The sequence below is a fragment of the Cebidichthys violaceus genome, unplaced genomic scaffold, assembly GCF_023349555.1.
Source record: "Cebidichthys violaceus isolate CVI_PGR_0920_01 unplaced genomic scaffold, fCebVio1.0.p SCAF_12, whole genome shotgun sequence".
Lineage (NCBI taxonomy): Eukaryota > Metazoa > Chordata > Actinopteri > Perciformes > Stichaeidae > Cebidichthys > Cebidichthys violaceus.
The window spans coordinates 1,279,582-1,295,029 of NW_027176285.1; the positions used below are offsets into that span (position 1 = coordinate 1,279,582).

The 15,448-nt window shown below is 43.9% G+C and overlaps 1 protein-coding gene across 4 annotated transcripts in view; it reads left to right on the forward strand.

Annotated features, from left to right (window-relative positions):
* The first annotated feature begins 4,095 nt into the window (after positions 1–4,095).
* sh2d3ca (SH2 domain containing 3Ca) overlaps positions 4,096–15,448 on the forward strand; it is a 47,539-nt gene continuing 36,186 nt past the window's right edge. For 2 of the 4 annotated variants that reach the window (XM_068705841.1, XM_068705837.1), the window contains exons 1-4: positions 4,096–4,259; positions 4,957–5,238; positions 5,324–5,750; positions 8,825–8,864. In XM_068705841.1, coding sequence (XP_068561942.1) covers positions 4,241–4,259; positions 4,957–5,238; positions 5,324–5,750; positions 8,825–8,864 — 768 coding nt within the window. In that variant the 5' untranslated portion in view covers positions 4,096–4,240. Of the gene's footprint in view, positions 4,260–4,956; positions 5,239–5,323; positions 5,751–7,103; positions 7,149–8,824; positions 8,865–15,448 lie in introns of those variants that run through there. The other 2 variants (XM_068705838.1, XM_068705840.1) reach the window with 2 other exon arrangements.

A 15,448-nucleotide genomic window follows, 5' to 3' on the forward strand; every position in this document is an offset into this window, starting at 1 on the left:
GGTCCCCACAAGTACAGCAAAGGATGTATCCATGTACGCCATGGATGAGTGTGTGCTGCTTTAATTTCATCCTGATGACAAGGCTTCAACAGTCCAGCCTCTCCTTTGTATGACGAACAGAGGCCACATCAATACCAGGTGCCTACACCTGATGACAACACAGTCGGAACACACTGTCGTCTCAACCTTCCCCTCTTCAAAATATCATTTTTCGATGATCTTTTTTTTGCGGCATTTCTCTTTTATTGGACAGCGTACAATAATAAGAGACAGGTACGAGAACTGACTGTTGTCCTCCCGGGGACAACACAGGGACATGAAGTGTACAATGTTCAGTTATACAGCAGCTGTGACTTTCAGTCTTTAACTGTTTCAAACCCTCATATCATTACTGTAGTTTATCACATATGATACATTTTACAGGTTATGTAGCGCAACAGCATTTAACGCAGTTAGACGTTATTTACAACCTTGAAATGCTTCTTACACATTATTACATCAGTAACACTTTTACTGATAATATTCTGCACTTTTAAACATTGAAGGATATATATTGCTTTCAGAGTGTCCTCAGTAAATCAAAGTGAGCAGATGTCATCGATCCTGCAGCCGAACGCTGACAGCAGGATCACACCAAAGTTCACAATCCCACTCTAATGAAGACTTGTACCGCAGTTGATGCTGCAGTAACGTCAGAAAGGATGATTTAGTGAATGTATTGAAACACACCACCCGTATTGCACAGTAATGTACAGCAGATACGGAACACATTGCGGATGTCAGCCAGAAATAACTTCATATTTCACATTCAAGGATAATTCATTCATGTGGCGTTCAGGTGCTGAAACAATGTTTTGCAAATGTGTTTTGAATCACAGCAGGTCTGACTGGAGAAGAATAGAAAATACAATCGCAAAGTCGCCGCTGTAAACTGAATTATGCCAGCAAATACAATATTACCACCGCTCCACATATAGTTAATGCTGACATTATTGGAACTATAATGGAAGCAAGAAGGAAAAACCATAAAACCATATTTCTTTTCTGTTTTTTAGGCTACATTGTTGGGCTTGTAAAATGTCTTCATTAATAAGATAGAATCATGTGTATGTTCTATTTCTGACATTATTATGATAAAACAGGAAGATAGTTACCTTACATCTATTAGATGTTTATTATCTATTATCATAAATAACCCTAAATAATCAATAAGCAAGAATAACAAGTATTTCTATAACCTGTTAAAGAACATCAACGTGTTAGTACACTGACTTAGTCCTGCTTTTGTATTATATTTCTTAAGGGGCTAAAGAAACAATTGTGTCATATTTGGTGCTATAATTACTGTTATTAAGATGCGTGATCAAATTATGAAGGATCACAATTGTCTTGATATTTATACTTGTGGTAAGAAATGTTGGAAATAAAGTTTTCTCTCTCTATATATATATATATATATATATATATATATATATATATATAAATAAAGCAACATGTGCAGGGACCTCAGTCAGGCCGACAGCGCTTCTGTTTTTGTGTGACTAAGGTTTCAGTTGTGTGTCTCTCACTCGGCGGTGTGTATCAGCGCCGCCTCGGGTCAAAGCGACTGATATTTGTCATCGTATGAGGAGGCGGAGAGCTGAATTATTGAAGTCTTGTTTTTCATCAAGGTGAAATTAAAGCAGCGCACACACAGGCACAACACAAACACACGACAAACACACAGTCATTCACTCTAACAAATTACTTCTGCGGGAAACAAAATGGTCGGGACACGAAGCCCAAAATGAAAGTCCTACCCATTACTTCAGCTTCAGTGTGTGTGTGTGTGTGTGTGTGTGTGTGTGTGTGTGTGTGTGTGTGTGTGTGTGTGTGTGTGTGTGCTCACACGCTTGTGTGTTTTTCTTCACTCCATCCACCTCCATACTGGTGGATTACAGAGTCATGCTCATTTGGTGGAGTCTGGAGGCTGAACCAAAACCAGGTGTCCCATTGGACCGTATCCCCTAAGAGGACCTTGTCCTGAACAAGGCGTCACCCTGAGGGACAGACACACTTTAAGACACACAAAGGATTACATGGGGCACAAACAGAAGATAATGATCTCTCACGGTTTCTGTGTGAAAGGACCACAGTTCCTCTTTGTGGCTAGACTTCTGTGACAAAAAGCTCTTTGGTTGAGGACGCCCGTGTGAATCTGAAGAGCGTTTTGAGCGACACCTTAAAAGTGACCTTTAGTTTAGTTGACCCAATAAAACCAGACAACGTGATGATAAAACAAGTGAGCAGGAACATCTGAACTGTTACCTTCAGCGCCTCTTTGGGTGGAAAATGGAGGAAAATAATTCAACGATAATATGAAATAAAATAAATATGTTACAATTATAGAATGACCTCCAGTTTCAGCTGCTGGTATTGTTTTTAATAATGAGGGGCAGGTTAAATATGTCAGATGTGCTGGAGTTTCATTTTGCTTCATGATGTACATGTTGTACGCCTTCACACTTCACGGTTTCAGGGCTACATATTTACTGGTTTGGTCTTGACAGGAAGACGAAAAGCGTCTTTGCAGAAGCCGCACGCCCAAAAGTCAGAAGGAAGTGAAAGCCCTTGAAGGCATCTGGCTCCTACAAAACACCATATAGACGAGTAGACGTTATACTACTGTGATCTTCACTCATCTCCCTGATGACACCTTCACAATATAATATATAATAATAATAATAATATATATACCAATATCAAGCATTCTTTTTAAAGAACTACTCATATAAAATGTCTAAATGAAATGGAAAAGATACATTTTTGCATTTATGGAGTTTGCCCCTTCATTAGAATACTGTATTTTATTTTTTTCATCATCTTTGAAAAAAGGGGAAGAAAGATACAAACGTCTTCTCCTCACAGCAAAATGACAAAAACAAAGAGCAGACTGTGGTTAGAAGAAACATTGCTAAACGCTGAGGGGAACAGGATGCCAGCCCTGGTTTAAGGTTTCATACCATTTTGCTTAACTAGTCATTATTTGCATCATTGACAACATTACCTGTCAGAAAAACCAACTAACAAACTGTACATTCTGTCACTGTTTTAGAATGGACAGTCTAAACAAAAACAACAACTCATGAAGATCTTTCTCATCAAATGTGTCAACAAGTTTTCTTCATATGTTTCATATGATTCCCCTTAAATCAACTCTTATATACAAACTATACATACAATGTTTGATGTTTGATGAATCCTCCGCGTTTTTAGAACTGGACTTTTCCATCATTCTACATGTCTTTTGCACCATTTTATACACATAACCAAAATTCTGTGTAATTCAATCGAAACATAATTGAAGTTTCAACTTGATAATGCTGAGTGACACACCAGCTCTAACACATCACCCTCACATCAGGAATCCAAGATGATCTCCCAAATAGCGAGAGGAAAAAGCAAGTGGCACACACATCAGTGCTGCCTGAAGTAAAAGAGCAACAAACCCGTCCTTGATGCATCAGAACCCGGTGTGACTCATAGAAATCTAATTCAAATTCCAGGTGCTCTGCAGAACGTCCTGCATTGATCTGAGACGTGCTGACAAACAACAACAGGTCCCCATTACCACGGAAATATTCTCTCACTTCTGATTGAATCATTTATTCCCTCATAAAGGTCAGGTGTCTCAGACACGCAGAAGTGTGCAGCAGAGAGGTTACAGTAACTTGATCCTATCAAACATGAACTCTTTGTATATAAACTGCTCTGAGAAGATGAAAGACTCCGAGCTTACAGATAATCAGTGGTGTCAAAGGTGATAGTTATGGAGTTATTTTACTTTCAATGGGACAGAAGTGACCAATCAGCACTTCTGTTTCCATCACCACTCTTTCTGTCACCTTTTCATTCAGAGGGTCAGAGGGCACACTCACACGTTTCATACATTTATGATATGATATATTATCCTTTCAAGCCCTGTCATCTGTTCCTCTTGCCATTGGTCTCTTCAGCTTTACACAGGAAGTGTCACAGTGTGCCCTGCCCCTGTCGCTGCCTCTCATCTCTCAGCGTTGTCTCTGTCACACATGCAAACACTTCTCAGGGAGGAACTGCGGTCTGCGCTGAGGTTTTCTCCTCCTCAACAAGTTATCCTCCCCTATCTGGGTCTCTGTTCTCTGTCGCTCTGCAGCTCCTCTCAGATGGTCCATCTGTCAACCTCCTGCAGCTGATCTCATACCCACACTGCAGTCACACCATGAGCATACGGAAACTGAGTGAGTATTGTGTGTGTGTGTGTGTGTGTGTGTGTGTGTGTGTGTGTGTGTGTGTGTGTGTGTGTGTGTGTGTGTGTGTCATATGCAACATTTTGGTGATAATGACGGCATGCAAAAATCGACTTGCAGTTAACAAAGGAAGATGTGTACAAAAATGAAGAGATGTTGGACCTGCTTTGGCTTTCAGTTTATTATATTTAATTTCCATGCACTATATGATTATTGAATTATTTACAGCTTTGTAAAAGCAGGCCTTTATATAAATAACAAAACATGTGCATGACTGCTGATGTTGACACACAGGGACAACCAAGCAGGACCTTATGCATCCATCCGCACACACTCACAAACACACACACACACACACACACACACACACACACACACACACACACACGCACACACGCACACACACGCACGCACACACACACACACACACACACACACACACACGTCCCACTTCATGGTTGTAAATGGTTGACTGCCTCTACATCTCGTCTGTAGAGCAACACAATGAAAACACTAGCTCTGAAACAACTGAGCAGAAGAGACATTTTTTTTTATTATTTTTGAATAATAGATTGCTATTGTTATTACTGATTCAGACGACAGAATTGTGTATCGCCACATCTCCATATATGATTTGTTACCACATTATGATCACTTCCTCTTCTTCTCTAACTGTTCCTCTCTCAAGGCTTCAAGTGGTTTGGTAGTCTCACCAACCTCTCTTTTCGCCGTTCCAGCGATAAATCGGACTCTAAGTCCTCTCCTTCCAAGTCTAGGCCCGGATGTGTGTCTGGAGATGGCACTGGCTGCGGCGGGGACACTGCACTGTCACTCCTGGATCCAGTTGTCGAGACGATGGACGACATGGGCGCCATGCGTCCTCGCACTGCCAGCTACGTCCGCTCCAGTGAGAGCTACACACACATGGGTACGCTGCCACGGCTTCTGAGGAGGAGGAAAGACAAGAAAGGTAAGGCAGCAGAGGTTAGGAACAACACCTACGGGATAACTCTTCACCGTGACGATACTAACACGTCCATCTGTGATTTCTCTAGCAGGCCCCAGCAGCAGTAAGAAGAGCAAAGACAAGAGCGGCATCGGCAGAAGTCAAAGCCAGCGACCTGCAGGGGATCAAGACCGTGGGCTCCGAAGGCCCACAGCAGCCTCATCCAAAGTGTCTGGAGATGAAGCTGACACCGGGCTCGGCAAAGGCTCCCTCACTGATCCCAAGACCCAGTCTGAACCTACAGGTGGAACTGGTGTCACAAACACCATGTCGCCATCTGGTGGCTCAAGAGCTGCACTCCAACCAGAGTCTTGTGACGAGCAGAACTTGAAGCCTAAGGAGACTTCATCACCTCCACTCATCCGGGGGGATGATCAGACACACGAGTCAGAGTCCGGACCTGCACCGGACCCAAAGGTGGAGGCAGAGCGCAGAGAGCTGACGGAAGCAAACCCACATTCTGACTGCATTTCCAGGTGATTATCTTTCCTTCTTATGCCAACAGCTCATTTACCTTCCTGTTGTTCTTCTTGGACAACACAGTCCCTGAAGGAGGAACAGCTACTGGTTGGGGAGGAGGGGAGAGTGACATACATGTAAGGTCCTGTAACAGTTTGACCCAGATTTGTTTGGTATGCACAGCACTATTATCTGGCTAAGGAAAGTCTCCTTGTCCTGTTTCTATAATGACTTGGTTTTATTACTGCCATTTGCTCTGCAGAAACAGTACTTTTTACTTTCACTGAGTAGATTCTGCTGAGAATACTGTACTTTCAATGAAGGGCTTTTACTTGTAATGGAGCATTTTAACATTGTTATTTTGGCATATTTGCTCAAGCATTCAGGCCCCTGTACATGTCGCATGTCCCTAAAGTGACATGTTAGGTAACATTACCACACAATACAGTCACATTGCTGTGAGAGTGAAGGAACTGCGGCTGCAGCACATTGTGATTCCGTCCATGCTCTGTGCGTAAGCCAGGGGGCGCAAAGCGGTTTGTTTCTTTTATACCTGCGCGTGGACCCACCGGGGGAGATGGACGGTTCACAGTTCGTGTTGACTTTGCAGTGAACAGGACTTGCCTCGGGCGATGGGTGTGAGGTGAGACCATAACAGGATTCATTACTTCACTGGTTAAAGGCAGCAGGTGATATTGATTCCTTGTATTGATCGGATGCTGCTGGAAAGCCGCCGCACTGTTGATCTTATTTTTTAAATTTTACATTGATTTGTTACAGGAGACCAACACGAACGAGCTTTTCTGTTTTTGGTGCGCAGCTCATTGTGCGCGTTATTGTGACGTTGAAGTGGATGTATCAGCACACTCAGAACTTTATTGGAGAGTTTGATGAGAGAATAAAAAGTCGTGTGACTCCTCCTCTCAGCAGAGCACGTTGCGTTGTTCTCGTTGCTTCCACCGTGACATGCCGAGGTCTCCCTGCCTCCAGAATTCCACGCATAATAGCAGAGTGCGTGCGTGTATCGTGTTACAGTGGGATTTACACCGCGTCTGCGCGTGTGTGTGTGTGTGTGTGTGTGTGTGTGTGTGTGTGTGTGTGTGTGTGTGTGTGTGTGTGCGTGCGCATGCATGCGTGGCTGCAGTTGTGCTGGTATGCATGGGGGGCGTGCACGTGCGAGCGTGCAGCATCAGCCCATTAGTTCAGCCCAGGGACCGTGGGAATAACGGCTGTACGGTGGAGTAAAGTCACATTCGAGATCTCTCCTGTCTGTTCAGCCCTAAATCACAAGTCCTTCCGTCTCTCGGCCTGCTGTCCTCAGCCTGCTGTCCATGTCTCTCACCTGCAGCTCTCCCATGCCTGACTGGGCCTGCTTTTTTCCTGGATAACCGTATTCATTTGTTCTCACGTCACTGGTAAGATTGGGCTGTCTTGGTGTCTCTGGGATAGTCTGCTCTGCTGGCATAATTATGAGTTTTGCATGTTTTGCCTGTGCACGTGAACTCCTTTGTTGGGCCCTGATTATAGAAGAGGATGAACAGGGGGATGCCCTACCATCACTGGACTAATCAATCAACAGAAACTTCATCAGCAGCAGATCAATCATCTCAGTCTGTTTTCAAGTATCTCAAATGTGAGGATTTGATGCTTTTTGATGTCATATGTGACATTAAACTCACATCTGTTGGGAGTGGACCTTCGGTCAGATAAAACATACTATTTCAATACATTACTTTTAATTCTCTTGCATTGTGATGAATATGTTTCACTCCTTTATGACATGTAATAGACACATTGATTAATCAAGAAAAAAACCCTGCAAATTTGCTCAAAATCACACGTTTGTGTCAGGCTGTCCAGTTTACAACACATGACAACCTCTGTTGTTGAGTCGGATGTGGCTGCTGCCTGCAGAGTAGAGAGTAGTAGGGGGAGTAAATAATACACATATTATGTGTGATGAGTTCAATTAAATCAAGCATGAAAGTCTTTCATATCGCCCCATTAGTAAACTAAAGGATTGTTGGGCTTTTTTGTTTGTTTGATCAACTATTTAGAAACAAAATAAAGATCGCCTTACTGCAGTAATCAAACAGCTGCAAGGGGATTTGCAAAAGATTATGTGGAGAAGTAGGTTCTGCATCTGAAATGTTTATTATTAACACTAATCTGACTTGCAAGAATAGTTCAAATCATTTTCTATTGTTTCAAAGTATGAACACAAGTTATGTCCGTAGGTGTTTGAACCACCGCTGGTATGCTTGACCTGGACTTCAGCTCCTCTCTATAGAGCTAGATGGCCTTTGTTTTTATCTAGTTGTTTGTTTTCAAAGCCTGATGCATGATCGGCATGTTTTTTCTATTTACAGCTCACATTCTTCTCTGGATAAATGCTGAAGTTATTGTCAGCGCAAATGATGGAGGGAATATATTTTACATTTGTACAACCATTTTTAAAAAATGTACAGGCACAGGACAGTTTGTGAAGGGAATGTCGAGCTCCTCTGTCATGGGACCTATTAACATTCCCAAGCCCGCTGCCGTGATGGGACCCTTTGATCTGGCCTCTCTGTGGTCATGTGTAACACGGCTTTGCTCTGGGCCCTTTGAGACCCATCGTGCCGTTTTCGAGCTGCGCTGAGTGATTGATCTTAAAACTTGTCTGCGAGTGTAATTACCCCTTTAGCTCGCGCTCGCCCCGTATCACAAAGTACCCACAGCATGGCTCCCTAGACTCCAGTGGAGCGGGGTTCTGACACACGATCCGGATGCATCATGAGTGTAAACGTGTGAGTTATTGCGCCTGAGAGATTTGAGAGGCCAGCTCCATATTTGGCAACCTTAGATGCTCGGTGGGGTTTGTTATCTCCCCGTTTTCCATGAAGCTGGCCTGCAACAATATTGTACTCACCGGAGAGGCCGCTGCAGAAGTGGGTCATGGGAATACAGGGATAGCATGCACTGCACCTGTTACAAGACCAGATCAAACACGGACATGTGTGAACATGTGTGTATCACACAATTTGTCAGAAATGTTACCTAACATTTCCCCTTATTCATCTCTCTCTTGTCTCTCTGTCTGTTTCTTCAGCCACATGGATCCAGCAGAGAGCCAGGAGGAATATGTGCAGGTAAGACTGCTCTATCAAGGTGTCTCTGCCCTTGTCTCGTCCTCTTCAGTCTGTGTGGTATGATTGTACAGACAGTGTGTGTGTGTGTGTGTGTGTGTGTGTGTGTGTGTGTGTGTAATTGAATATTTTCCCACATAAATCTTTCTCGCTCCACGAGACAAGGTCTGTTCTCTATCAGTGACACACATGCAGACACATGTAATGCCTGAGATGCCAGTAGATGCGAGTAGTTTAAATGTCCTCCTCTCTCCCACACTATTGAATTAGGTTTTCTTTAATGTGAGCTCTCTGATGTAATTGTAGCTGAGTATTAGCCCTTAGTCTTCAACAGTTGCGCTCATTTCATCAGGCTCACTCTGCATTCAGACAGATTCAGTCTACCAATTCGGCTAACTGAATTTGGAGCGAGGCAGCGCTGGTGCTGCGGCTACAGCCAGCAGTCTGCTCTGCGGCCACTAGGTGGGGCAGTGCGCCGGAGATGTGAACTCCTCGTGGACCAGAGAGCAAGGGAAGCTGCTTCATGACCTTGGAGATGCGTGAGAGGGATTCATGCATCCTGTACACCAGAAAGACACATTAAATCAGATACTGGATTTCAAACTGAGAGCAGAAGAAGAAGTGTTGAGCTGGATCAGTGTTTCTATTGATTTTCTATCACAGGCAAGTGGTTAAAGCCGTCTCCTATGACCCCGACCTGTATTCATTTTGTAAAACAAATATATACAACTTCCTCTGATCACAGCACGTAGTTAAACCCCACCACACTGCAGAACAACAGCATGTGAACCTCGAAGAGTCCTCATAAAGGAGAAGTAGTAGGCTTGTTTTACTGCTGTGTTTATGAACATAACTCCTGTAAACAAACCTCTAATAGCTCCAGAATACCTTCTTATAAACTGCATAGTGTTTACTGTGTTCTTCATCAATTTACTCAGAAGATGAAGGTCTGACCAACTCTGTCCGAAATGCTGCCTCTGCTCTTAAATGTTTAATTTCATAAAGGTGTATTCATTTTTTATGATGTCAGTGAAGCGCTCTTTATTTCAGGCGAGGTGACCCACCTCCACTGTAAAACGCTGTGGCTCCACTTATGATATAGGTCACCTTGTAACTAGTACCTAATACCATTAGTGCCTCCTTCATGCTGACACAAAGTAAACACTGGAAGTTTTTCAATTTGAAATAAGCTTGACATTTTAACATGTTTCATGCATGTGATATTGGATGAAGTAGGATCATTGTTTTCTGCCTTAAGCCCCAACCTTTTTCCAATCCTCATACATGTTTTGTCACCCAAATTTGTTTCCTATTTCCTTGAATCGCTCTCAAACACCATAACACCCTCCCCCGCCACCACCACCACCACCACCCACCTCCCCATCCACTCCCTGAAAGCTGCCAGCAATCCCTCCATCTCCTTCCTTTTCCCCTGAAACATTTATGACAACTGATGTTTAAATCAGGAGTTGGCCTCAGTGTTCCCTTTTATAACGGGAAAGACCAGGCCAGTGACTCCCCCCCTGGTTTGTTACATGAGCACGTACACTTATTTAATCTCACACACACACACACACACACACACACACACACACACACACACACACACACACACACACACGCTGTATCCCGTATGCATGAAATGAAAACAAGACGAGGTGAGACGGAGAGCAAGACAAACCGATCTGATGTGAGTATGCTCAAAGAAAATAAGCAATCAGTAAGAAAAGCCCCGAAAGAATTCAGGACAAGTTATTTATCTTTTAGGCTTTATCATAAAATATCTATCATCATCAATTTTTCATGTTGACGCACGGCTGGTCAAGCAATATCTGCTGTTTTTGTTTTTATGACTTTTAGTGGAAGATGAAAAAAGCAGTTTTAAAATGGCTGAGGTTGGTGCTAAAGCAGGCCTGATGACACTGAGTCATTCAGTAACCAGTAAAAAGTGTTCGGTCTCACTTGAAGTGTGAGCTTGTTCCCTCATGGTCTGCATGTGTGTGGCTCTGTGACTGTGTGTGCGTTTGTTTCTGCCTGCAGCCCAGCCCTGCTTTGTCTACCGTCCTGTTTAGTGGTTTGGTGTTACTCTGACGGGGGCGGGGGGGGCGGGGGGGGTTGGAATGGGTTCGGATCATATGTGCTTTATTAACATACGTCTGGCACAAGAGTCCCACTGCTGTTGAGTGTGAAGGGGCTCAGCTGCGTATCTGTTCCTGCATGTTTGATTATGCGAATGGTTTGAATTTTCTAAATCTGTATGTGTGTCTGCGCAGCCTTAAATTAAAGGCAGTGCCCCGTGGGTGCGTATGCGTGCGTGTGACTATCGCAGCAGATGAATTAATGTGGCGCCTCTGTAAATGAGAGGGGGTGCAAACTGTCAGGGCTGGCCGTCGGTAACACACCCCTGGAAAGTCTCCAGTTACCATTCCTTCACCGTGCAGACAGACCGACAGAGAGCCAGTACAGACACATTGCTGCACACATGTACAGTACATACACCGCGGTCACGTCTAGATTGTTTGCATGAATCTGTTTATTTAGGTCACCAAAGACAAAAAGGCCAATAATGCCATTATGGAACATAGTCATCTGTCACATTTGACTTTGACAAAATAATAGAAATACCTTAAAATGCAAAACTGTACAATACCCTGCAGTAAACACCAGTTTAGTGAAATGTTCAGAGTGACATGACAGCTGACCAAAAATTCAAACCAATAACGACAATCCCAGCAGGTAATGTCTGATCTGATTGTGTTAGCATGCTAACATTAGCACGTCATCCTTATGTTGACTTTGAGAAAAAGCCAGGGGATCGTCGGAGTCGGTGGGATCCATCCTCTGGGAACCATGAACGTCTGTAACAAATCTTGTGGCCATCGATTGGCTGTAGTAAATGGTGAGATAATTTCACCGGATAGGGGAAGACTTTGACCTGCCGATGGTCCCTAGAGGATTCAGGTTGTTGCGATATTTCAATCTGGACCAAAGTGACTTACAGACCGACTCGACTGCCAACGCTATCCCTCGAGCCACACTTGTGGCCAAAAAATGGTGACTATCGGCAACACTTTGCTAATTGGTTTTCACTTGAAATGGCTCATTGTCTAATTGCCTTTGTCGTTATGATTTACAATAAAGCGGTTGCTGTCTGACCTCCTGGTATTCCAGTCATAAAACGGTAAAAAGATGATGTGATGTGGTAAAGAGAAAAGTCTCCAAAACCCTGTGACCACATGCAAAATACAACTGTGTTAACAAAAAGGCCCAAGCACACGATCAGAAACGATGAGCAAACAAAAGCTGTGCCATTTACTGAAGGACCATGTTATTCTCAAGTGTTCCTGTTATTTTGTCCATCCCATTCAAGGCCAGCACACCCATGCCACTAAGCAGCACGCGTCTCACAGAATAATGTCACATTGATTTCTCTAAAACAGTATTACACACTGCTTTATTCACGCTCAAGATGTGTCTAGTTGCTACAGCAACACATTTATGTAAGGCTAAGTCATTTCAATGCGATTAAAGCAGGACAGCTGATTTTTAATTGCGCTATTTCACACCTAAATTCATCTTTTTTTTTTCCCCCTACAAAGTCCCAGCGTTTTCCACCAGGCCTCTTCCTCTCGCTGCATCATTATCGCGGGCTGATGTTTCAAACGGCCTTTGAAACACACATCTGGTGGTTCGATACGGATTAACCAGTCGGTGAATGGGGTCCACCTTGTGAAGAAACACACTGATGACAATCAGACACACACACACACACAGAGATCATTAGCTGCACCCCCGCTAACCCCCAACGGAGCCCGGGCCTTTGTTTTAGAGACGCACGTGTGCAAACACATAGACACACATAATGATGTGTGTGCACATGTAATCGTGATCTGCCCTCGGTGTGTCTCTTCTCGTCTCTCACACACATGCACCTACACACATTTTACTCTTACACACACACACACACACACACACACACACACACACACACACTCTCGCTGTCTATGTTCTCTTTCAATCTCTCTGTGTGTCTCTCTCTCTCACACACACACACACACATACACACACACACACACACACACACACACACACTCTCATTAGTGGGAGGCTTGCAGGCACATGCAGGGATTCTCCATTGTGCTCCTATCAGCCTGCGGGATGGGGCTCACTAATTAATATTTAACTGAAGACCGCCTCCAAGCAGGGGAGGAGATGTACAGATAGATGTGCGTAAGGAGGGGAAGGTGGAGGGATGACCATGGAGGAGAAGGGAAGGACGAGAGGAGAGAAGCGAAGGAAAGACAGAGATCAGAGAGTGGTGGAAGCTTGAAGGAGGAGGCTCAGCCAGTGATGAGAGGTCGGGATAAGGAGAAGGGAGAGATGAGGGGAGGAGCACGGGGATGAGAGGGGTTGGGGAAAGGCTGGATTCAATAGAGCATAGAGAGAGGGAGTTGAGGGAATGCTGAAAAGAGAAAGGACCGGTTCAATGAATGGATAACGGTAAGAGTAAAAGATAAAAACAAAACAAAGTCAAGAAAATGGTGGAAAGAGTACCTGTGCAGGCGTTTTCTGACAGGTGTGGAATGGGAGAATGAAAGGAAGACAGATAAAAGGATTTAAAGGGAAGCAACAGTGGAAACGAAGTGAGGATGAAGCAAAGAAAGGAAAAGAACGTGACAGCGTAATGAAGTGAACAAGACAGTAAAGTAAGAATGAGACTCTTTAGTCTTCCCAAAGGCACAGAATAAGGTGGAGTTACTGTCTGTGGAGCGTTCAGCCTAATATATTTAAAACGTCTTAAAGGAAACGGAGCGTTGAGGGCTCTAGCTTGATGATATGTCGTAGAAAGTTTTTAAAATATTGGTGATCTTAACTTTGGTCTTTTATGTTTGTCTTGATTAGTATGTAGTATGGTACACAGGATGGACTGCTGGATAAGTGTCATTGTACATACTAAGTTAAATTATGTGGGATTCAGACATTTGAAAATTATGAATCGACCACATCTGTAATAAATACATAATATCGGTATTTCGATACATTCAGTCACTTGTCAGCTCAGTGCCTGACACGCCCGAACATCTGCCCTTTAGTGTGTCCAGTATCTCCAGAGAACACGGTACGACTCTGTAAATCTGCTACTTTGCGCTAATGTTTCAGCTCCCAAAGTAGCCGTTTGACATCTGTTTGGCTTACATTCATCTGAGGAAGCAGACCGACGTGTGGAAACACAAGCTGGAGCATTCAGGATGCATTCGTCTCAAAACAACCAGAGGATCTGCTCATTTTAGCAGGATCGCTTTCACTTCAAATCAAAACACGTGGTCAATAGGTTTAGGAGGTGTGATATAAAAAGTATATGTTTCATGAAAGTCTAATTTTGTGGAGTGGCTTTTAGCTAATGGACCTTACAGTGCAATACATTTTCATTATGGCCTGTCTGAGTGGGAATTAGACCGCTAACATTGCCAATTTTAATGCTAAACTCAAAGCAGACCATCAATGCTTTAAACTCTGCATCCATCATGTTGTCACTTGCTTGTCTCCCCCTCCATAGCATGCATTTTAAGTTGTGTGTGTGTGTGTGTGTGTGTGTGTGTGTGTGTGTGTGTGTGTGTGTGTGTGTGTGGCGCAGCAGCCAGATGTAGCATGCTGTATGTTTTGATTGTTTTGGAAAGGTATTACAGAGGATTGAGGGAAGGAGAGCACAGGGCCCCTCTTATGAGATTATTTGTGTCCCCGCTGTGTAATCTGTCTAATCCAGCGCTGGATGGTTTGAGATTACATTAAGAGGAGTCGCTGCAGTTAATGAATCCATCCTGTGTCTTGTAGCTCCTTATCTGTCGGCCTTTTCTCTTCTGCCTGTGACCCACTAGCATGCATTCAAGAGGCAGATTAGCAGAGTGATCACTGGCATCATCTCATGCCGTGTGTGTGTGTGTGTTGTTGAGATGACCTCAAAGACTCAGTAAGGAAAGGAGAGAAAAAGAAGGAGCATGCTGTATTTTTGTTCTTTTTCGATCACCCGGTTGGTATGTTGCCTGTTCCTCTCCTCCTCGGGCTATGTTGCGTTATGCTTCCCTGCAGTGGTGCAGACCCAACTAAATGCAGTGTCAGAATTTTGGATGCTGTCAAGTACTCCGGCAGTGTTGCCATGGTGAGGCGTCCTCAATGATGTCACTCACTCAGGCCTCTGGAGACAGCGCCCCACCCCTTCCGACATCTCCCTGCCGGTATGTGTGCCTGTGTGTGTGTGTGTGTGTGTGTGTGTGTGTGTGTGTGTGTGTGTGTGTGTGTGTGTGTGTGTGTGTGTGTGTGTGTGTGTTTGTGTGTATATGTGAAATGGGCCGGTGAAAATCACACCGTGTTATCCTTGAAACACCTGCCTGTGTGTTTCAGCCTATAATGAGCTGTCTAGCTGCAGTCTGCATGGCTTTTTAGAGACACATCATTATATTCTACTGCGTGCACACACACACACACACACACACACACACACACACACATTCTCTCTCTCTCTCTCTCTCTCACACATTTAATTTCTATCAACATTATATCACAACAGGAACCAAAAGCTCTGTAGCTCC